This window comes from Bombina bombina, chromosome 3, assembly GCF_027579735.1.
Source record: "Bombina bombina isolate aBomBom1 chromosome 3, aBomBom1.pri, whole genome shotgun sequence".
Lineage (NCBI taxonomy): Eukaryota > Metazoa > Chordata > Amphibia > Anura > Bombinatoridae > Bombina > Bombina bombina.
In genome coordinates, this window is record NC_069501.1 from 512,917,856 (window position 1) to 512,942,778 (window position 24,923).

At 38.4% G+C, this 24,923-nt stretch overlaps 1 protein-coding gene across 2 annotated transcripts in view; it reads right to left on the bottom strand.

The window, feature by feature from the left end:
- Positions 1 to 24,923, bottom strand: part of CACNA1S (calcium voltage-gated channel subunit alpha1 S) — a 572,869-nt gene that overhangs the window by 235,402 nt on the left and 312,544 nt on the right. For both annotated transcript variants that reach the window (XM_053706913.1, XM_053706914.1), the window contains exons 21-25: positions 17,055 to 17,161; positions 11,453 to 11,540; positions 10,076 to 10,183; positions 2,161 to 2,213; positions 506 to 652 (exon numbers count right to left, since the gene is read on the bottom strand). In XM_053706913.1, coding sequence (XP_053562888.1) covers positions 506 to 652; positions 2,161 to 2,213; positions 10,076 to 10,183; positions 11,453 to 11,540; positions 17,055 to 17,161 — 503 coding nt within the window. The remainder of the gene's footprint in view (positions 1 to 505; positions 653 to 2,160; positions 2,214 to 10,075; positions 10,184 to 11,452; positions 11,541 to 17,054; positions 17,162 to 24,923) is intronic.

The following is a 24,923-nucleotide window of genomic DNA, read 5'->3' on the forward strand; positions in this document are numbered from 1 at the left end:
CAACTCTGGTATCGAGAGTTGATGCTGCGTTAAAAATGCTCTACGCTCCTTTTTTGGAGCCTAACGCAGCCTTTATGTGGACTCTCGATACCAGAGTTATTTTTATGGTGCGGCCAGAAAAAAGCCGGCGTTAGTTTTTCGGGTCGTTACCGACAAAACTCCAAATCTAGGCCATAGGTATTTCAAGTATTCTTAACACAACTTTGACTTTAGAGCAGTTGGCCTATCACATCTTTGGGTTAGCGTTTATGCAAAAGCCAGAGGAGGATTTTTATCACGTCCCATAGAAGTCTATAGGGAAAGATGTTAGCGTGCTTGAGTCTTTTTGCTTGAGCAATGACTTTTTACTTTTCATTTGTAATGCAGGTGCAAACATTTGAGCACTATTGATGAATGCTGTTCGCGCTCAACAGAGCTAAACATTTTGCGCTCCACTGTTAATCTGGCCCTAAAGTATTTACAACAATATAAATAATAAATGCTAAATCCTTTAGTTATTACTTACTGTGGCCAGCCTTCAAATGTTGAGATGGTGAACAGAGACATCATCCCAGAAAGGACATTATCAAAATGGAAGTTACTATGAGACCAGATTCTTTCCTTTAACTGCAACTGGTTAGGGTTTCCATCCTTTGCATCAATATAATATCCACTATAGGGGAAAAAAGGATAAGAAGGGTGTGAGCAACAGACAAAAGCATTGGGACAAATGGGCACATTTATTAACTTGTAAGCCACGTGTCATTTAAAGGGATGTTAAACAATCTGTTTCATTGTTTTAGTAAAAAAGCACTTAATAGATATTGTAATATGTATTAGTCATCATTTTAAATGGATTTTAACTTTTCTTTCTTTTTCTTTTTAAATTCATTTGTAGTGTTGATTACTTTCTGACAAAGCCCTAGAAGGAGGCCAGGGTCTCTACAGGAAGCTTATCTAGCTTGATGTTAGAAAACTTCTAGAGTAAAATAAACACTAAATGTATGCTAGATACCAGGATGCATTAAAAGAAAAGATTAGTCTAAGAATAACATGTAGATGTATTTTTTAATGTTTCATTAGTTGTTTAAATTTTGACAAAATAAGTGTTAAGTTTTAGGGGCTGATTTAATATGCCCCAAATGCTGCTATATGCAGCTGTTTCCGCGCTCCTTAACTCGTCCACCACCTCTGAGGCAGCTGACAGCAATCCACCTGATCGCATACGATCGGGTTGACTGACACCCCCTGCTAGCAGTCGATTAGCCACGAATCTGCAGGGGGCGGAATTGCACAAGTATTTCACAAGGAATGCTTGTGCATTGATAAATGCCAACAGCATATTCACCTTTGGAGTTATTATAATTTATTTGTGTAGCACCTCTACATTCTGTAGTGAATTATCACCAACATTGATATTGATGAAGTGGAGGGGACGATTTATCAAGGGCCAAATGGCCCCTGATGCCCCTGTTTCTACGCAAGCCTTCAGGCTCACCGGAAATAGCAGTTATGAAGCAGCAGTCTTAAGACCACTGCTCCTTAACTGGACCGCTGCCTCTGAGGCTGCAGACATCAATCTGCACAATCCTATATGATCGGTTGATTGACACCCCCTGCTAGCAGCTGATTGGCTGTGAATCTGCAGGGGGTGGCAATGCACAAGTAGTTCACCAGAACTGCTTGTGCAATCTTAAATGCCGACAGCATATGCTGTCGGCAATCAGCGACGTCTGTCGGATATGATACGCTGCAGCGTATCATGTCAGACAGACCTTGATAAATCGGCCCCGAAATGTGCCAAATATTAATTAATTTATTTTGGCATAACACTATTGGCACCAGAGACAAATTATACGCTTTGCTTCTAGGGTAAACTCTAACCCAAACTCTAACCCTAACCCTTACTGTATGTATCCGTGCCATTTAGGTCATGAAAGAATTTACACATTGATATATCATATGAGACAATTTGGCAAGCCTGTAATATTTATATTATTATTTATTAATATTTATAATAAAAAACACCAGCAATGCTTTAATGCAGTATTGAGGGCGCCGACATTGACATTAAATTTGTAGTTAGGAATGGAAAAGCCCATGAGATTAGAATGGAGAGAAGAAATGTGTATAAAAATTGGCATTTATAACACAGGACATAGTGACTCAAATGAAACTTACTTGCATTCCTCACTTGTCATCTTGGTGATGTCTGAGCAGCTGTAAAACTTGCCCTGAAATCAGACACAGAATGTTAGCTCTGTATTCAGCCTGGGGAGAAAGTATCAGCTCTGTATACTTAGAACAATAAACCACTCCGGGATGAAAACACCAGCAACTAGCACACAAAATTAGCATTGGTATCAGATCCATAGAATTGAATACAGATCCTTAATACAAATACAACACAAATCATCACCACTGGCACTGGAAACAGAACATAAGAAAAAGAGGATATAATGTTGGCCCCTACCACAGGTACACACATAGGGGCTGATTTATGAAAGTGCGAGCGGACATGATACAATGTAGCATATCAACCGCTGTCTGCATTTATCATTACACAAGCAGTTCTTGTGAACTGCTTGTGTAATGCCGCCCCCTGCAGATTTGCGCCCAATCGGCCGCTAGCAGGGGGTGTCAATCAGCCCGATCATAAAGGATCAGGCAGATTGATGTCCGCAGGCTCAGAGCAGGCAGACAAGTTATGGAGCAGCAGTCTTTAGACCGGTACTTCATAACTGCTGTTTCCGGCGAGCCCGAGGGCTTGCGCCGAAACAGAGAAGCTTGATAATTCGACTCCTATAATCTGCATCCGACATGTAACCTAAGAAATACTAAAAAAGTATCATAACTAGGCTCTAATGCTTAGGCATTAGAGCCTAGTTATGATACTTTTTTGGTATCATAGAATATCCGTTTTAGCCACCAAGCATGAGGACTTTAGATGCAGAACCACAGTGCTGGGCACAGAAAATGAATGTTAAGCAAAATAAGCTGGGAATATTACAGCAGGCATGGGCACAGAACTTTAGAGCTAGGTTCTAAAGTTATGCTTTGTGCATATAGTTTTCTGAATAGAAAGAACAATTTAACACCTTACCTCAGATCTAGACACGTAACCACAAAAGCTCAGCATAAAACATCAGAACAATGTACAGAGCCTAAGCCTGAAAGTTTAGCACTGAGCAGAATACAATTCAGAATACTCTGAATAAGAGAGCAGCATTGGACACAGAGCTTTAGGAAATAGAACCTCATTCTTAGGCACAAAAGACATGTTGCAGGGTTTTGGTATTAGTTATTTAACCACACTACTGGGGTTGCCAGGTGTCCAGTATTCCAGTATTTTAGCAGGCTGCCCAGTAAAATCTCCATAAAAATAATGGACACTCAAATGTGTTTTTCAAGTCCATGGGGTAGATTTATCAAACAGCGGATGCTGCAATCTACCCCAAAAGTTTCAGGTCTGCCTAAAAACTTAAGTTAAGAAGCAGCGGTTGTAAGATTGCTCCTCCTTAACTCAACCGCCACTTCTGAGGTAGCGGACAGCAATCACCCAGATTGAATACAATCGAGATGATTGACACCCCCCTGTGCACAAGCATTTTACCAGAAATGCTTGTGCAATGATAAATGCAGACAACGTATGCTGTCAGCATTGAACAATGTTGGGCGGACATGATCCACTACAGCGGATCATGTTCGCCCAACATTTGATAAATCTACCCCCATAAGTGTTAGCTAAATGCTAAAGTCCTCATATATCCCTAAACACATTATAAATATGGACCAAAGAGCAAAGGGCAGTTAACAGTGTCAAATACCTTCTGTTTTTATGTGTTAATGGCAGTCAAATGGCAGTACAATTATTCAGTTGTATGTTACTGGCAGCCAAGGGGTAAAATGACTGCTCAACTGTGAAAAATATACATTGTGGCATCAAGAGTGAGGGCTAAGGTAGATATTGGGGGGGGGGGGGGGTTTTGTGACCCCCACCTACCATCATGCCCAGTCACCAATAGATTGTTTAGTATTTTTGTGGAAGACAGCTGGCAACCCTACAGACTTCTGGGCTCACAGTATCAGGCAGAGGGGTAACTAGAAACCACAGGGCCCAGGTGCTATAATCTATGAAGTGAATTTAATATATATATTTTTTAAACATTTAACACAGAAAAAAAAATGTGAATCAGATTACATGTCTGCAAAAGGAGGTACCCTGTGCCCACAGCATGTAAGACCATCTGACCCCATATTACTGTATATAGTGACACTGTTTAACCCACCAGTACTGTATATAGTGAGTTAGTGACACAGTCGGTAATCTGCCAGTGAGATGTCTGGCCTGACCCTACCCGCCCCAGTACTTTATAAAGTGACCACAGTAGTCTGTGACATGGACAGCCCCCCGCACTGTATATAGTGGTACTGTATAGTGACACTGTTTACCCCCCCCCCCATGCTGAAGCGTAATTGTGGAGAGCTTGATTTGCCTTAGTTATCAAAGGCTACAGACCGGGAAAAGTAGAATTTTGTGACGTAACAAACGATCCGCCGGTCTCAGTCTGACACAGATAGATTCTTACGTCACTACAGATGTTCCGAATGCAAATTTGGCACTATCTGACTACTTTTGCTAGTTAACAAAAATCTACCAGGTACGCTCACCACTATTCTGGCCCAGCGTACCTGGTTTTCAATCCGCCGCCCTGGAGACGGCGGATGCCATAGGAATCAATGGTAGTCTGAAAGCAGCGAAAGCTTATGTTCCCTGCTGCCCGATATACCATTGAATCCTATCAGAGAATAAAAGTAAAGTTTACACCTAACACCCTAACATATACCCCGAGTCTAAACACCCCTAATCTGCCACCCCGACACCGTCGCCACCTACATTATACTTATTAACCCCTAATCTGCCGCCTGACACCACAGCCACCAAAATAAAAGTTATTAACCCCTATCTCGCCGCTCCCGGAGCCCACCGCAACTAAATAAACGTATTAACCCCTAAACCGCCAGCCCCCCACATTGCCATAAACTAAATTAAACTATTAACCCCTAAACCTAACAACCTGCTAACTTTATATTAAATATTAACTCATCCCTACCTTATAATAAATTAAAACTTACCTCTAGATTTAAATTAAACTATATTAAACTACTAATTAACCTATCCTAACTATTATAATAAAATTACATTAAACTATATTAAATTAAGAATTAACCTAGAGACAAGGAAATGCAGGAATCCGGCACTTCTTGAAATCTTTAAGAGCACACAGTTTTTATTGGCAAGTAAAAAGAAAAGCAAAAGTAATGCATAGCAGCCCCAGCAATTTAGTCATTGCGGCACAGCAAACAAAGAGTTAGCATGGATGGTGGTCACTAAAGCTGACGCGTTTCGGCATTCCCCGCCGTAGTCATAGCATAAATAGTGACCATCATCCTCAAATTTACCTACCCTAACTATTATAATAAAATTACATTAAACTATATTAAATTAATAATTAACCTACCCTAACTATTATAATAAAATTACATTAAACTATATTAAAATAAAAATTAATCTAACCTAAGTTTTATACTAAAATTACATAAAATTACAAATTAAATTAACTATATTATATATTTAAACACCTAACCCTACTCAAATAATTTAATTCTACACTAAAAAATTACAAAGTTACAAAAAACTAACAAAGTTACAAAAAATAACAAACACTAAGTTACACAAAAAATAAACACTAAGTTACAAAAAATAAAAAATAAGCTTTAAACTAATTACACCTAATCGAAGGGCCCTATGAAAAAAAAAAAACAACCCAAAATAAAAAAAACCCTAACCTATAATAAACTACAAATAGCCAATAGGATTGAGCTCGCATTCTATTGGCTGCTTGGATCAGCCAATAGGATGAAAGCTCAATCCTATTGGCTGATTTCAACAGCCAATAGGATTTTTTCAACCTTAATTCCGATTGGCTGATAGAATTCTATCAGCCAATCGAAATCTAAGGGACGCCATCTTGGATGACGTCATTTAAAGGAACTTTCATTCGTCGGTAGAAGAGAATGCTCCGTGTCGGATGTCTTGAAGATGGAGCCACTCCGCGCCGGATGGATGAAGATAGAAGATGCCGTCTGGGTGAAGACTTCTGTGGGCTTGGATAAAGACTTCGGCCGCTTCATTGAGAACTTCTCCCAGCTTCTTGGAGGATGGATGTCGGATCTTCAAAACTGTAAGTAAATCTTCTGGGGTTAGTGTTAGGATTTTTTAATGGTTTATTGGATGGGTTTTAGTTTTAGATTAGGACTTGGGCCGCAATAGAGCTAAATGCCCTTTTAAGGGCAATGCCCATCCAAATGCCCTTTTCAGGGCAATGGGGAGCTTAGGTTTTTTTAGATAGTATTTTATTTGGGGGGTTGGTTGTGTGGGTGGTGGGTTTTACTGTTGGGGGGGTATTTGTAATTTTTTTTTTACAGGTAAAAGAGCTGATTACTTTGGGGCAATGCCCCACAAAAGGCCCTTTTAAGTGCTATTTGTAGTTTATTGTAGGTTAGGTTTTTTTATTTTGGGGGGGCTTTTTTATTTTCATAGGGCCCTTAGATTAGGTATAATTAGTTTAAAGCTTTGATCATTTCTTTTTTATTTTTTGTAACTTAGTGTTTATTTTTTTGTGTAACTTAGTGTTTTTTTTTGTGTAACTTAGTGTTTGTTATTTTTTGTAACTTAGTTTTTTTGTAACTTTGTAATTTTTTAGTGTAGAATTAAATTATTTGAGTAGGGTTAGGTGTTTAAATATATAATATAGTTAATTTAATTTGTAATTTTATGTAATTTTAGTATACAAGTTAGGTTAGATTAATTTTTATTTTAATATAGTTTAATGTAATTTTATTATAATAGTTAGAATAGGTTAATTAATAGTTTAATATAGTTTAATTTAAATCTAAAGGTAAGTTTTAATTTATTATAAGATAAGGATGAGTTAATATTTAATATAAAGTTAGTGGGTTGTTAGGTTTAGGGGTTAATAGTTTAATTTAGTTTATGGCGATGTGGGGGGCTGGTGGTTTAGGGGTTAATACATTTATTTAGTTGCGGTGGGCTCCGGGAGCGGCAGGATAGGGGTTAATAACTTTATTTTGATGGCGGCGGTATAGGGGGCAGCAGATTAGGGGTTATTAAGTATAATGTAGGTGGCGGTGGGCTCCTGGAGCGGCGGTTTAGGGGTTAAACAGTTTAGTATAGTATGGGTGTTTAGTGACAGTATACAAATAAAGCTGGGAAAAAGCCGAATAGTAGCGAGATCGATGACTGTTAGTTATCAACAGTCCACTGCTCATCGCCCCGTACTTGGTGCGCGGCTTTTTGGCAGCTTTTTTGTTAAATATGGAGAACGTATTCAGGTCCACGGCAGCGATGTTAGGCGAGTGTATTGGTGCCGGCGAATGCAGCACAGTTGACAGCTTTATAAGTAGGCCCCATTGTATGAGATTTGCTTTTTTAAGGCTTAAGGGGGAGTATATGAATTAGCTTATTTTGTGTTTTGAAACCACAAACTAATAAAATGGGTTGAGCTTGTAGGTATAATCAGATCTCGTTACTTTATCACACTGTGTACATATACCTGTTTCTTTATCTTATATCTGTCCATAAACCAATCATCAATAATGGAAAATTAACATTTTATTACCTTCTATAACCCACTGGGAGTGTAATTTATTCTACTGGCTGTGGTAACAAATTTAGGCATTGAGGGCAAAAAATTTCAGAATGGGTGGGGATACCACAGGCTAAATAAACTATTTCAAATGCCAATATAAGGGTAATAGAAATACTGTTAAACAATTTAATGCACTCCAGCAGGTAAAGTGGATCATTGGGAACAAATTAAAGGGGAGAATTGATCATTGGGAACAAATTAAAGGGGAGAATTTTTGTTTGAGTAAACTGTCCCTTTAAAGTAACATCTATTCTTTGAGATGAGGAGGGAATTGCAAAATTAAAATAAACTTTTTATCAACCATAAAATTACAAATAGGAATGAATAAAACACCAGTAAAATTAGATCATCCAGATCCATATCAGCATATAGCATATAGTGTAGGAAATCAATTTCTATGTGTTGCAACACCTAATTCAAATACAATCTGGACAGTTTTAGTAAAACAGCTACGGGTTACCCACTATCATGAAACCACCAACTTGAAAAGATCCACAACAATCTTCCTTTTTCCGTGACTATTACTGCTCACCACGGAGCCATAAAGGGATACGGCATCCATCTGTACTGTCAATAGGAACCATGATAGTTATTTACAACGTCTCTTTCTATATTTTCTTGTAATTATGGGGCACAAATTTAACTGATACATCATGATTAGGCAGAGTATTTGGCCTCTTGCAAATTTAACCACCAAATTATGTCTACATAACCTGGTGGTAAGCTTCAGACTTTTACCATTAGACACAAACTTTAACAAGTTTTGTGCATGAAAATTCTAAACAGAGGTCAAAAGCACTGGGCATGATAGTGATAGGCCCAGATTATCATTAATGCCCACAGAATATTGTATGTTAGATAGGAATAAGCACTGTATAAATCACACTGATTTATAGCACTGGAACTAAAACATGAAATGGGGCACATAATATCTGCAATGAGCGCAGAATTCATGCATTTGAAAAAGAACATAAATGTTAGGCTTAGAACATCAGAAACTAGGCACAGAACATTATGGCTAGTTACAGAACTATAGCACACAGGTAATCAGTATGGGGGCATAGCTGAATCAGGCACAGAACTCACTTCTAAGCTAAGTTACCAATTGTGTATGTTTGTCTGTGGGACCCTCTTGCATGATTTTCACTTAAGCACATCATGTAATTTCTATCTCACATGTTTTGCTGAATATTGTTTAGAATTGTCCAGGCTTAGGCATGTGGACCATAATGCAGCCCTCCAACCTTTTCAATCCAGTTTCTAAATCCCTATTTGCCACATACATTATTTAAAGCTCTTTTTTGCAAATGTATCATTCCTCTACTATCTGTATGGGACACCATTTGAAAATATTATATATTATGATATATTTAATCTCTGGCTGTCTTTTTTATTATCCTTAGCATCTCTGCCTGTCTCTTTATTATCTTTAGCAACTCTGCCTGTCTATATTACCTTTAGCATATCTGCCTGTCTCTTTAATATCCTCAGCATCTCTGCCTGCCTATATTATCCTTAGCATCTCTGCCTGTCTCTTTATTATCCTTATCCTCTCTGCTTGTCTCTTTATTATCCTTAGCATCTCTGCCTGTCTCTATTACCCTTAGCATCTCTGCCTGTCTCTTTATTATCCTTAGCGCCTCTGCCTGCCTATATTATCCTTAGCATCTCTGCCTGTCTCTTTATTATCCTTAGCATCTCTGCCTGTCTCTTTATTAGCCTTATCATCTCTGTCTGTCTATATTATCCTTAGCCTCTCTTACTGTCTATATTATCCTTTGCATGTCTGCCTGTCTATATTATCCTTAGCATCTCTACCTGTCTCTTTATTATCCTTAGCATCTCTGCCTGCCTATATTATCCTCAGCATCTCTGCCTGTCTCTTTATTATCCTTAGCATCTCTGCCTGCCTATATTATTCTCAGCATCTCTGCCTGTCTCTTTATTACCCTTAGCATCTCTGCCTGCCTATATTATCCTTAGCATCTCTGTCTGTCTATTTATTATCCTTAGCATCTCTGTCTGTCTATTTATTATCCTAAGTATCTCCGTCTGTCTCTTTATTATCCTTAGCATCTCTGTCTGCCTTTATTAACCTTAGCATCTCTACCTGTCTCTTTATCATCCTTAGCATCTCGGCCTGTCTATATTATCCTTAGCATCTCTGCCTGTTTCTTTATTATCCTTAGCATCTCTGCCTGTCTCTTTATTATCCTAAGCATCTTTGTCTGTCTCTTTATTATCCTCAGCATCTCTGCCTGCCTATATTATCCTTAGCATCTCTGCATGTCTATATTATCCTTAGCATCTCTGCCTGTCTCTTTATCATCCACTTAAACTTCCCATTCCTAAATTGAATTCACCTTGAAAAGCTGCACTCCGATGCAGGAAAACATGAACTGAAGAAGTGTGGTGACAAGGACTATGTTGCCGATTGTTTTTATGGCCACAAAAAGACACTGAACTACATGCTGTACAAAAAGAGAAGAGAAAAAGCATAATTAGAAGTAATAAGCAAAAATAAAAAGTTGATTCTGTTTCACAAAGCATAACGTTGTCAAAACCTTGAATTTCTTTAGATCTACATCTAGATTTCTTTCTCATGCAATATCTTGCTTTCTAATGTTCTGAGTGTTTACTTGCTGGTCAAGAGGCAATTTTTTTTTTTTTAGTTTTTTAATTTTAACTATATTTAGGTTGTTAAATAGGATGACAGAAAATATATTTATTATATAATATATAATAATATATATAATATAATATTTAGAAAACAAAATGTCATCTCAAGATCCAAACTGACTCCCTTGGGCTTCATGTACTAACAGGCGGGCAGACAGCTTCTTGACTTGTGAAGCTGTCCGCCCTGCCTTTGCTACATACGGGTAACAGATCTGTTTGTCCGCTGGCCCCGTATGTACCATTACACACTCATCACAGTGTGTAATGCCCGCCCCTTCACTAAAGGGGCTGTCAATCACCGAGTGCGAGCGAGCTCTCAGTGATTTTCCTTTGCCACCTCAGAGGTGGCGTAGTATGTAAGAAGCAGTGGTCTAACGACCGCTGCTTCTTACATTGCAGGAAGCAGGCTTGCATATGCAAACCTGCCCTACAAGGGCTCCGGGGCAGCTCTCACTGCTTCGTACATGGAGCCCAATCTATAGCTGAGGCTGTGAGTATTCTTCACAAAAAAAACAAAAAAACAGAACAATTCCAGAACAAGGGATCATGATCTTAAGCCAATGGGCATTAGGTTCAGGAGTCATTTGGGGAAGGCTTAGAGGAGGTAATGACAAACACTGTGGGGGACTTTAAGAATGCCTGGGGTAAGCATAAGGCTATCCTACAAACTAGATAAGTTTACACTTTTAAGACATTTTTGGCAGACTTGTTGGGCCTATGGTTGTTACCTGCTACAAAAATCTATGTTTCTATGCTGTAGCTCCTAACTATAGCATTAAACACTAATCTAATCCTAGGGGTAAGCAAATTATAGCCCAAATACTAAAAATAACCATAAACCTGTGTTAACTTATTGGCTACAATAAAGGGCTATAGCACATTTAAAGTAAAGGACATATTTATATTTCCCTTTTAAAGTTGACATTTAGAAAACAGTATTATGTCCCGAATGCCAGAGACCATGTAATGTTGCTATTTTGAATGCCCACATTATCTAAGCACTATTTCAATAGGATACTGATTTCAGAGGCACTCTTAGAATAGACAGTCAAATGATTCACCTTTAAGCCTTTGGCTCTGTTTATCGCTCTGAGTGGACGTAAAACTCTGAGAACCCTGAGAATCTTCACCACAGAGATAGCACTAGATCTATGGGAAATTAAAATATAAAATGATAAAAATAAGAAACAATAAGTGTGAGTAGCAAAGAGCTGAAAGCTAAATAAACAAAAGCCTGTTGATGTTAAAGTGAATGTCAACTTTCACGAATGAAAGCCCTGTTTTTAAAAATACTATTAAAAACAGTGGCACTTTCATTCATGAAAGTTAACATTGAAGCCGTTCTTTTAAAATACTTATCTTTTATTCCTAGCAAGTGTGGAACACCCGAGCAGCGATTCCCCCGCCTCCAGGTCGTCTCTTCTTACGTCAGAAATGACGTATCCGGCTTCCTCCATTTGCCTGAGGCCACGCCGTGATTGGAGGAAGCCGGATTTGTAATTTCTGAAGTAAGAAGAGACGTCCTGTGGGTAGAGAAATCGCTGCTCCAGTGTTCCACGCTTGCTAGGAATAAAAGATAAGTATTTTAAAAGAATGGCTTCAATATAAACTTTCATGAATAAAAGTGCTCCTGTTTTTTAATAGTATTTTTAAAAAGAGGGCTTTCATTCGTGAAAGTTGACATTCACTTTAAAGTAATAAGCACAAGGAAAAACAAAACAACTAAGAAAAACAGGGAGAAAGAAGATTTTATACACACATTGGAATGTTAAATATTCTTATTTTCATGTTGGGTTTAGCACACTTGAGAATATGCAGTCGTGTTTGCACGTGAGTATAGTGTTAGATTTTTATCCCACTGTTTTTGCTCCATTGACTTCTATGGGAGAATAATTTATCGCACGTGATATTCTAAGTTCGAAAAGCGAAAACTGTTTACTTTCAACTTGATAAATACCGCTTCAATTGAAATCTGGCCCTAAATGTTTGGAATAAAGATTTGTTGTAAAAAAATAAGAGAGAAAAAAATTCTAAAAACAGCTAAATAAGGGAGCCTGGGAGACTGTAAAAATGTTTGGGTAAATAAAGGACATCCCTGGAAATAAGAGAGGGTTGGCAACACCAGTTCATATAAAGTGCAATAACAATTTTCTTATGTTCCAATTTTATAAATATGTTGTCAGTGTTTTTACTGTTATTATTGTGAATTGGTACAAAAATGAGCCACTATAAAGTAAGAGCTTTCTACATCTAGATTTCTTTTATCTCTAGATATACAGGTATGTATAGATATATATAGAAATTTTTATTTACAATAAAATAAAATTTTCCTGTAAGTGAACATTGGAATGTGAAATATATACAGTAAAAATTTAGTAAAACAAATACATATGTACACACATACAGTGGATATAAAAAGTCTACACACCCCTGTTAAAATGTCAGGTTTCTGTGATGTAAAAAAATGAGAAAAAGATAAATCATTTCAGAACTTTTTCCACCTTTAATGTGACCTATAAACTGTACAACTCAATTGAAAAACAAACTGAAATCTTTTAGGTAAAGGGAAATAAAAATAAAGAACTAAAATAATATGGTTGCATAAGTGTGAACACCCTTAAACTAATACTTTATTGAAGCACATTTTGATTTTTTACAGCACTCAGTCTTTTTGGGTATGAGTTTTTCAGCATGGCACATCTTGACATGGCAAGATTTGCCCACTCTTTCCAAAAACATTCTAAATCTGTCAGAATGCGAGGGCATCTCCTGTGCACAGCCCTCTTCAGATCACCCCACAGATTTTGAATTGGATTCAGGTCTTGGCTCTGGCTGGGCCATCCCAAAACTTTAATCTTCTTCTGGTGAAGCCATTCCTTTGTTGATTTGGATGTATGCTTTGGGTCATTGTCATGCTGAAAGATGAAGTTCCTCTTCATGTTCAGCTTTCTAGCAGAAGCCTGAAGGTTTTGTGCCAATATTGTCTGGTATTTGGAACTGTTCATTATTACTTCTACCTTGACTAAGGCCCCAGTTCCAGGTGAAGAAAAACAGCCCTAAAGCATGATGCTGACACCACCATGCTTCACTGTGGGTATGGTGTTCTTTTGGTGATATGCAATGTTGTTTTTGTGCCAAAAATATATTTTGGAATTATGGCCAAAAAGTTATTTGGTTTCATCAGATCAGAACACCTTTTGCAACATGCTTTTGGGAAACTTCAGATGTGTTTTTGCAAAATTTAGCCGGCTAGGATGTTTGTTTTTTTTTGTAAGAAAAGGCTTCCGTTTTGCCACTCTACCCCATAGCCCAGACATATGAAGAATACGGGCGATTGTTGTCACATGTACCACACAGCCAGTACTTGCCAGATATTCCTGCAGCTCTTTTAATGTTGCTGTAGGCCTCTTGGCAGCCTCCCAGACCAGTTTTCTTCTCATCTTTTCATCAATTTTGGAGGGACATCCAATTCTTGGTAATGTCACTGTTGCACCATATTTTCTTCACTTGATGATGACTGTCTTCACTGTGTTCCATGGTATAGCTAATGCCTTGGAAATTCTTTTGTACCCTTCTCCTGACTGATACCTTTTAACAATGAGATCCCTCTGATGTTTTAGAAGCTCTCTGCGGACCATGGCTTTTGCTGTAGGATGCAACTAACAAAATGTCAGGAAAGACCAACTAGAACAGCTGAACTTTATTTGGGGTTAATCAGAGTCACTTTAAATGATGACAGGTGTGTACTGACTCCTATTTAACATGAGTTTGAATGTGATTGCTTAATTCTGAACACAGCTACATCCCCAGTTATAAAAGGGTGTTCACACTTATGCAACCATATTTTATTTTTATTTTTTTTATTTCCCTTTACCTAAAAGATTTCAGTTTGTTTTCAATTGAGTTGTAAAGTTTATAGGTCACATTAAAGGTGGAAAAGGTTCTGAAATGATTTATCTTTGTCTCATTTTTTTACATCACAGAAACCTGACATTTTAACAGGGGTGTGTAGACTTTTTATATCCACTGTATATACATAAATATATGCATACATACACATATTTAGACTATCTATCTATCTCTATATACAGTATATATATATATATATATATATATATATATATATATACACACACACACACACTTTAGCCCTTTGCAGTCAAACACCTTGTCATATACCCGTATACCTTTTAACCCTTGTAACTTTTTTTTATATGTATAGGAGTCATTTTTATGAAATAGTGTTTATATGACTATCTTTAATTTACACTCTACACAAGGTTTTCAGCCACGCTAATCCGATGAGTGTAAAATGCTATTACACTGTCGCGATCAGTTTACTTTCAACTAGTAATAATGCGCACTATTTCTGTTGTGTGCAAAAAGTCGGAAAAAATATATCACCACTTGTAAGCTAGCCCTAAACGTTTTGTTTATCTCAGCGACTTTGCTGTTCACTTTTAGGAACACATATAAATAAGATCCTGCACTGATAAAGCAACCCCAGGGCAGAATGTAGCTGGGTCATTGTTCTAAAGCCTTATATGCTTTAGCTCTATCCTCTAAGAGGACAATGGAAAAATGTATATTGTAGGTAAAGCAGGCAAAATATATAACAAATTTACTTTGCATAGTTAAAGCGATAGTAAATCCTAGCGTTTGTGAAATGCTAGGATTTACCATTGGAACAAATAAAGGGGACTTTCAGTCATGAAGTATAAAATACTTCATGCTGAAAGATCCTTTATTTGTCTTGCAGCGTTTGCCATGGTAAGCACTGCCGGCCACCCACGGCAGAACGCTATTTTTCTGTGAGGTTATTTTAGCCATTGAAAAAGTAGCGTAATGCTGCGGGCAGCCTGAGGCACTCAATGCGGCTTCTGCTGCAGACAAATAAAGGATCTTTCAGCATGAAGTATTTTATACTTCATGACTGAAAGTCTCCTTAATTTGTTGCACTGGTAAATCCTAGTGTTTACTATAACTTTAACAGTTTATGGAGATGTGGCTTTTACAATCTCAATTCCAAAAAAGTTGGGACAGTATGGAAAATGCAAAAATAATCAAACAAAGATATTCATTTGAAAATTCAATTCATCCTGTACTATATTGCAAACACATTATTAACACATTATTTGATGTTTTACTTGATGAACTTAATGTATTTTTGAAAATATACTCTCATTTCAAATCTGATAACTGCAAAACACTGCAAAAGAGTTGGGACAGTCGACTGTTTACCACTGTGTAACATCACCTTTTCTTTTAATAACACTTATTAAGCATTTGGGCACTGAAGACACCAGTTGGTTAAGTTTTAGCAAGCAGAATTTTCCCCCATTCATCCATTATGCATGTCTTCAGCTGGGCAACTGTTTGGGGCCTTTGTTGCGTTATTTTGTGCTTCATAAATGCCCCACACATTCTCAACCGAGGTCAGGACAGAAGGCAGGCCATGCTAGCACCTGCACTCTCTGCTTACACAACCATGTGCTTGTAATCTGGGCAGAATGTGGTTTGGCTTTGTCCTGCTGGAAAATGCAGGGATGTCCCTGGAAAAGACGATGTCTTGATGGCAGCATATGTTGCTCCAAAATGTATACATATCTTTCTGCATTAATGGTAACCTCACAGATGTGCAGACCCCCATACCATGACAGACGCTGGCTTTTGTACCTGATGCTGATAACCGCTTGGATGGTCCTTTTCTTCTTTAGCCCAGAAAAACATGACAGCTGTTTATTCCAAAAACTATTTGAAATGTTGACTTGTCTGACCACAAAACACGATTCCAATGTGCTACTATCCATCTCAGATGAGACCGAGCCCAGAGAAGTCGTCAATGCTTCTGGACAGTGTTGATGTATGGCTTCTGATTTGCATAGTAAAGCCTTAACTTTCATCTGTGGATGCAGCAGCGAATGGTGTTGACTGACAAAGCTTTACCAAAGTATTCCCAAGCCCATGTCAGGATATCCATTACAGACTCATGACGTTTTTTGAGACAGTGACGTCTGAGGGATTTGATATCACCCACATTCAGAAGTGGTTTTCTGCCTTGCCCTTTACGCACTGAGATTTAACCAGATTCCTTGAATCTTTTAATTGTATAGTGCGCTGTAAAAGGTGAAATGCCCAAAATCCTATTGATTATTCTTTTGGGAATGTTGTTCTCAAAGTGTTTGGATTATTTTCTGACACATTTGTTGGCAGATTGGCAAGCCTCAACCTCAGCCTTTTTTGGAGGCTACTTAAATACTATGATTACACAATTGCCTCGCCTGTTTCACATCACCTTCTTATTTCAACTTGTCACATCGCTATTAGTCCTAAATTGCACCTGTCCCAACTTTTTTGGAACGTGTTGCAGTCAACAGATTTGAAATGAGTGTATATTTTTAAAAAGACATCAAATAAAGTGTTAATAATGTGTTTTAAATATATTACAGGGTGAATTGAAATTTCAAATGACTCTCTTTGTTTGTTTTTTTGCATTTTCCATACTGTCCCAACTTTTTCGGAATTGGGAATGTAAAAAGAAGATATGCAACAAAATGTCAATGAAGGATAGTGGAGAAGTAAAACAAATGAACAATTATAGCTAAGAAAATAGACACAAAAAATAGTACAGCATAAAAAGAAACAAAAATATAGAAAGCTCACTGTATTCCAAATGAAATGAGAGAAACTCCAACCACAAGGAGATCAAGAATATTAAAATAATTCCTGCAGAAAGAGCCTGTGTGAAGGAATGCACCATATGTTGTCATCTAGAGTGAGAAATGGGTGAGAGGGTAAGAAAATGAAAAATAGCGAAATATATAGAGTTGGCAAAAGACAGTTTACATACCTCAATGTTTTGCTAGGAAACATTGTGAAATGCTATATACTCAATGTCAAGATACAATATGCAATGTAAGAATGATCTGAAGTCAAATCCTCTATCTCACTGATTATAGTAGAAATGAACATGACATTTTTAACCAGGTGGTACCTAACCTCACATAGACTAGGTAAGATTTTCCCCACACTACAGCTACATGTTGTAGGAGATGCTTAGACATTGGCAGCCCATTTATGTTTGGTGGTCATGTCCACTTATAGCTGGTTTCTGGATAAGAGTTATTGGAGAAATGGAATTGGTGTTGTCTTGATCTCTTTCCCAGTGACCTTATTGTTTTCCTATTTCATGAAAAGACCAATATTACCTCTAGTTTACATATCTTCCATGTTGAAAAATTGAATTAATAGTGTCATACAATTTATTCCCAGGTATTAGCAGCAAGCACATGTGCCATCAGTTGAGGAATGGAGGAACCAAGTTTCCACCACCTTTACTTTATTTACTTAGACAGAAATTGTAATATTATTGCTCCATAGTATTTATATGGGAAGAATTTATTAATGTCTTAAAGGATTGATTTGTAAACACACATTCCTTTGCATCTCCACACTTCATTGTGCTAATTATTTGTTAAAGACACAGTCTAGTCAAAATTAAACTTTCATGATTAAGATAGGGCATGTGGGGTGGAGCTAACCGCCGAAGAGACTGGACGCTTGTTACAATAGCTCCCGACTTTATTAAGGATTTTGGGGACTAATTTTGCCTTACTACCTCTTGAATAATAGGAGACATACTTTAACCCCTGTCACAGAGTCTTCTGTAAGCATTTGAGGAAGAGCCGGGTTTGTTTTGCCGTTTGCGGCTGGGACTGCTCATTGAGGCCTTGCTGAGAGCTGTGACGAGCATGGAGGATCACAACTTGTCTATACTGGCCCTCTTTGACTATTATGACTGCAAGCTGTTTTAGCGCTGCGGAATCTGTTGGCGCTCTACAAATAACCGATAATAAATAATAAAGCTGATGGCCCGACTTGACCGGCTTAGATGAATTAGCAGACCTCAGGGTATGGATCGAGATGACATCAGGCTTTTTGAAGAAGAGGCTGTGACTCCTGATTCATGTGAGCTCATTACCCAGGGGAACCGCATCAGACATCTTTTCACAGAAATTGCCTGCCGCCTAGAAGATGCCCCAGCCCAGAACAGCAGTGGTCACTTACCATATACCTTTGGCCGGGGAGATGCCGCCAACCCTTTGGAGCAAGAGGTGACCTGTGAGTGCCTGCAAAAAGTAACAGCCGTGGGGGCCTCTGAGGGTGAGGTTTCCGAGAAGATGAGAGATAGGTTCGTGATTCTGTTTGATCAGGAACTCACAGCTCCAGCAGCATATTATCTTAACAAGGGGTCCCATATCCTACATTGCCCTAGTGCTTTGCAAAGTATTTGTTTCACTACACAAAGATATGAGCGGGCTCCCCAGGATCATGGAGATTTTTGTGGGACAATGTCTCAACAGCATTACACTTATAAGAAAACTGGCGTAGGTTGACTATCCTTGACCTCCAAGTGGCTGTGCACAACTACTCTAGTAAAATGCTATACCTCTGCACAGTTTATACAGTGACTCCTTATTTTTCCTTTCTCCTGCTTCATGATGGCATTGCCGCCTGAGACTCTATTAGTGAGATCTTATAAGGAATTAATGATCAGGAGAGAGATGCCTATATATTATGAACTTTGGTGACTTTCTAAGATGACAAATGAGTACTTTGAGTAAGGTCGCTGTTGTTTAGGTTCAATATATCACTGTTAGTGAGTTAATCAAGTTAATTATATTATATAAATAGACATATACTAAACTTAGCATCCTTAGAGTCCTTATTATGTGAATTTTTGGAATTCCTGGCCACTCGTAATGAGACTGTTCCCTTAACACTATTGTAGTCTGCTTCAGAAAATGTGTGTTATTTTGTGGGGGAGAGTATTTACAGCATGTGTAAATTAAGTTGTATAATTTGTTTAATGAAGGGGACGTCATTACCAGCTCTGGATCCCTCCCATCTGTGTGGTAAGGGATAAATAGCTTATCCTCCATACTCCCTTTCTGGCAGAGTTATGTAGTCTCTGCCCTGTTCGCGGAGCCTCTGTCATAGTTTGTACCTATGTGTGTGTAAAAATGTCTCTCCGGATCTTAATAATGAAAGATTCATCATGACTATTCTTATGTGTCTTAATGTCTGCGGATTGTTTAGCCCTATAATTTTAGTATAGCTGTTAGCTTACATATATATCCAATGTGGTGTTAGAACTAGTGGTATGGTGTTTAAGGTTCAAGAGGTTTTAGGTGCGGCAACTATGTGTGTTTCCCATGTACTTTAGAGAGTAAGCTCCTGTTGGTAGACCTGGCTGGTATAGATGACAGGGTGGTTACTTAATGAAAATGAATAGAGGTACCGGTTAATTTGAACTATAAACCTGATATATATGGCTGCTCATGGGTGACGTATTCACTCCCTTGCCAGCAAGCTCTAACCAGGCTTGCCAAGATTTGTAACCTTAAACTAATTTAATAACTGGTAGATGTAACAACTCTTATGGTGACTGCCCACTAGGTTGATACACTCACTTAACTGCCCTCAGGCGACTCCAGAGTCGTGTAATCCTGATAGCTCTTTATATCATGCTAGATTGTAAATCTTTTGAACTTGCAACCTCTATATTCTTAGGCCTAGTTTTGGAGTTCGGCGGTAGCCGTCAAAACCAGCGTTAGAGGCTCCTAACGCTGGTTTTGGCCGCCCGCTGGTATTTGGAGTCAGTGATTAAAGGGTCTAACGCTCACTTTTCAGCCGCGACTTTTCCATACCGCAGATCCCCCTACGCCATTTGCGTATCCTATCTTTTCAATGGGATCTTTCTAACGCCGGTATTTAGAGTCGTTTCTGAAGTGAGCGTTAGAGCTCTAACGACAAAACTCCAGCCGCCTGAAAATAGCAGGAGTTAAGAGCTTTCTGGCTAACGCCGGTTCATAAAGCTCTTAACTACTGTACCCTAAAGTACACTAACACCCATAAACTACCTATGTACCCCTAAACCGAGGTCCCCCCACATCGCCGCCACTCGATTAAAATTTTTAACCCCTAATCTGCCGACCGCCACCTACGTTATACTTATGTACCCCTAATCTGCTGCCCCTAACCCCGCCGACCCCTATATTACATTTATTAACCCCTAACCTGCCCCCCACAACGTCGCCGCCAGCTACTTAAAATAATTAACCCCTAATCTTCCGACCGCAAAGCGCCGCCACCTAAGTTATCCCTATGTACCCCTAATCTGCTGCCCCTAACACCGCCGACCCCTATATTATATTTATTAACCCCTAATCTGCCCCCCTCAACGTCGCCGACACCTGCCTACACTTATTAACCCCTAATCTGCCGAGCGGACCTGAGCGCTACTATAATAAAGTTATTAACCCCTAACCCGCCTCACTAACCCTATAATAAATAGTATTAACCCCCTAATCTGCCCTCCCTAACATCGCCGACACCTAACTTCAATTATTAACCCCTAATCTGACGACCGGAGCTCACCGCTATTCTAATAAATGTATTAACCCCTAAAGCTAAGTCTAACCCTAACACTAACACCCCCCTAACTTAAATATAATTTACATCTAACGAAATAAATTAACTCTTATTAAATAAATTATTCCTATTTAAAGCTAAATACTTACCTGTAAAATAAATCCTAATATAGCTACAATATAAATTATAATTATATTATAGCTATTTTAGGATTAATATTTATTTTACAGGCAACTTTGTAATTATTTTAACCAGGTACAATAGCTATTAAATAGTTAAGAACTATTTAATAGTTACCTAGTTAAAATAATAACAAATTTACCTGTAAAATAAATCCTAACCTAAGATATAATTAAACCTAACACTACCCTATCAATAAAATAATTAAATAAACTACCTACAATTACCTACAATTAACCTAACACTACACTATCAATAAATTAATTAAACACAATTCCTACAAATAAATACAATTAAATAAACTAGCTAAAGTACAAAAAATAAAAAAGAACTAAGTTACAAAAAATAAAAAAATATTTACAAACATAAGAAAAATATTACAACAATTTTAAACTAATTACACCTACTCTAAGCCCCCTAATAAAACAACAAAGCCCCCCAAAATAAAAAATTCCCTACCCTATTCTAAATTAAAAAAGTTACAAGCTCTTTTACCTTACCAGCCCTGAACAGGGCCCTTTGCGGGGCATGCCCCAAGAATTTCAGCTCTTTTGCCTGTAAAAGAATAAATACAATACCCCCCCCCCAACATTACAACCCACCACCCACATACCCCTAATCTAACCCAAACCCCCCTTAAATAAACCTAACACTAAGCCCCTGAAGATCTTCCTACCTTGTCTTCACCATCCAGGTTCACCGATCCGTCCTGAAGAGCTCCTCCGATGTCCTGATCCAAGCCCAAGCGGGGGGCTGAAGAGGTCCATGATCCGGTCAAAGTCTTCATCCAAGCGGGGCAGAAGAGGATCTTCCATCCGATTGAAGTCATCATCCAGGCGGCATCTTCTATGGTCTTCCATCCGGAGCGAAGCGGCAGGATCCTGAAGACCTCCAGCGCGGAACATCCATCCGGACCGACGACTGAACGACGAATGACTGTTCCTTTAAGGGACGTCATCCAAGATGGCGTCCCTCGAATTCCGATTGGCTGATAGGATTCTATCAGCCAATCGGAATTAAGGTATGAATTTTCTGATTGGTTGATGGAATCAGCCAATCAGAATCAAGTTCAATCCGATTGGCTGATCCAATCAGCCAATCAGATTGAGCTCGCATTCTATTGGCTGTTCCGATCAGCCAATAGAATGCGAGCTCAATCTGATTGGCTGATTGGATCAGCCAATCGGATTGAACTAGATTCTGATTGGCTGATTCCATCAGCCAATCAGAAAATTCATACCTTAATTCCGATTGGCTGATAGAATCCTATCAGCCAATCGGAATTCGAGGGACGCCATCTTGGATGACGTCCCTTAAAGGAACAGTCATTCGTCGTTCAGTCGTCGGTCCGGATGGATGTTCCGCGCTGGAGGTCTTCAGGATCCTGCCGCTTCGCTCCGGATGGAAGACCATAGAAGATGCCGCCTGGATGATGACTTCAATCGGATGGAAGATCCTCTTCTGCCCCGCTTGGATGAAGACTTTGACCGGATCATGGACCTCTTCAGCCCCCCGCTTGGGCTTGGATCAGGACATCGGAGGAGCTCTTCAGGACGGATCGGTGAACCTGGATGGTGAAGACAAGGTAGGAAGATCTTCAGGGGCTTAGTGTTAGGTTTATTTAAGGGGGGTTTGGGTTAGATTAGGGGTATGTGGGTGGTGGGTTGTAATGTTGGGGGGGGGGTATTGTATGTTTTTTTTACAGGCAAAAGAGCTGATTTTCTTGGGGCATGCCCCGCAAAGGGCCCTGTTCAGGGCTGGTAAGGTAAAAGAGCTTGTAACTTTTTTAATTTAGTATAGGGTAGGGAATTTTTTATTTTGGGGGTGTTTGTTATTTTATTAGGGGGCTTAGAGTAGGTGTAATTAGTTTAAAATTGTTGTAATATTTTTCTTATGTTTGTAAATATTTTTTTATTTTTTGTAACTTAGTTCTTTTTTATTTTTTGTACTTTAGCTAGTTTATTTAATTGTATTTATTTGTAGGAATTGTGTTTAATTAATGTATTGATAGTGTAGTGTTAGGTTAATTGTAGGTAATTGTAGGTAGTTTATTTAATTATTTTATTGATAGGGTAGTGTTAGGTTTAATTATATCTTAGGTTAGGATTTATTTTACAGGTAAATTTGTTATTATTTTAACTAGGTAACTATTAAATAGTTCTTAACTATTTAATAGCTATTGTACCTGGTTAAAATAATTACAAAGTTGCCTGTAAAATAAATATTAATCCTAAAATAGCTATAATATAATTATAATTTATATTGTAGCTATATTAGGGTTTATTTTACAGGTAAGTATTTAGCTTTAAATAGGAATAAGTTATTTAATAAGAGTTAATTTATTTCGTTAGATGTAAATTATATTTAAGTTAGGGGGGTGTTAGTGTTAGGGTTAGACTTAGCTTTAGGGGTTAATACATTTATTAGAATAGCGGTGACGTCCGCTCGGCAGATTAGGGGTTAATAATTATAGTTAGGTGTCGGCGATGTTAGGGAGGGCAGATTAGGGGTTAATACTATTTATGATAGGGTTAGTGAGGCGGGTTAGGGGTTAATAACTTTATTATAGTAGCGGTGCGGTCCGCTCGGCAGATTAGGGGTTAATAAGTGTAGGCAGGTGTCGGCGACGTTGAGGGGGGCAGATTAGGGGTTAATAAATATAATATAGGGGTCGGCGATGTTAGGGCAGCAGATTAGGGGTACATAGGGATAACGTAGGTTGCGGCGGTTTACGGAGCGGCAGATTAGGGGTTAATAAAATATGCAGGGGTCAGCGATAGCGGGGGCGGCAGAATAGGGGTTAATAAGTGTAAGGTTAGGGGTGTTTAGACTCGGGGTACATGTTAGAGTGTTAGGTGCAGACGTAGGAAGTGTTTCCCCATAGGAAACAATGGGGCTGCGTTAGGAGCTGAACGCTGCTTTTTTGCAGGTGTTAGGTTTTTTTTCAGCTCAAACAGCCCCATTGTTTCCTATGGGAGAATCGTGCACGAGCACGTTTTTGAGGCTGGCCGCGTCCGTAAGCAACTCTGGTATCAAGAGTTGCATTTGCGGAAAAAATGCTCTACGCTCCTTTTTTGGAGCCTAACGCAGCATTTGTTTGAACTCTCGATACCAGAGTTAAATTTATGGTGCGGCCAGAAAAAATCCCGCGGAGCGTTAACAGCCCTTTTACCGCCAAACTCCAAATCTAGGCCCAAGTTTCTTTGATTTTATGTCCACTACAATAATGTGAACAGTTCTATTCCTATACATATTAGCACTCAGACTTATCTGTGAAGTAGTTCCTGCAGTCTTGTTTTTCTGACACAGTGTTTATTACTTGTATATTTAATGTTGTCATGTTTATTTCTATGATCTCCTTCAATATCAGTTTTAGTTTCTAGCAGACACATGAAGGAGAATGTTGAGTGTAGGCCTAAAAGGGGCCTGTGCTACCCAAAAAGCCTCTGATTAGTAATTTGAATCTATTGGGATCCTAAAGTGGCCTCAGTTATTTCTGAGGAAAAAGAGGGTGTTTTTAGGTTTGCTCCCCAACTTCTATTCATTTGACCTATGTTTCAACTTGGGAATTCTATGAGAGTCTTACAATAAGAGATTTATTTGTATGTACCTGTATGCTTACAGTATTTGTTTTATCATCTAATATGCATTCTGTGTTTAATTGAGTAAACTGATTTTTGTCTTTGTTGTTGTTATTCCCTCAATAAAAAACTTTAATAAAAAAAAAAAGATAGGGCATGTAATTTTAAACAACATTCCAAATTACTTTTATCATCAATGTTGTTTTGTTCCCTTAGTATTTTTTGTTGAAAGCTAAACCTAGGTAGGCTCATATACTCATTTCTAAGCACTTGAAGGCCGCCTCTTATCCCAGGGCATTTTGACAGTTTTTTACAGCTAGAAAGTGCTAGTTCATGT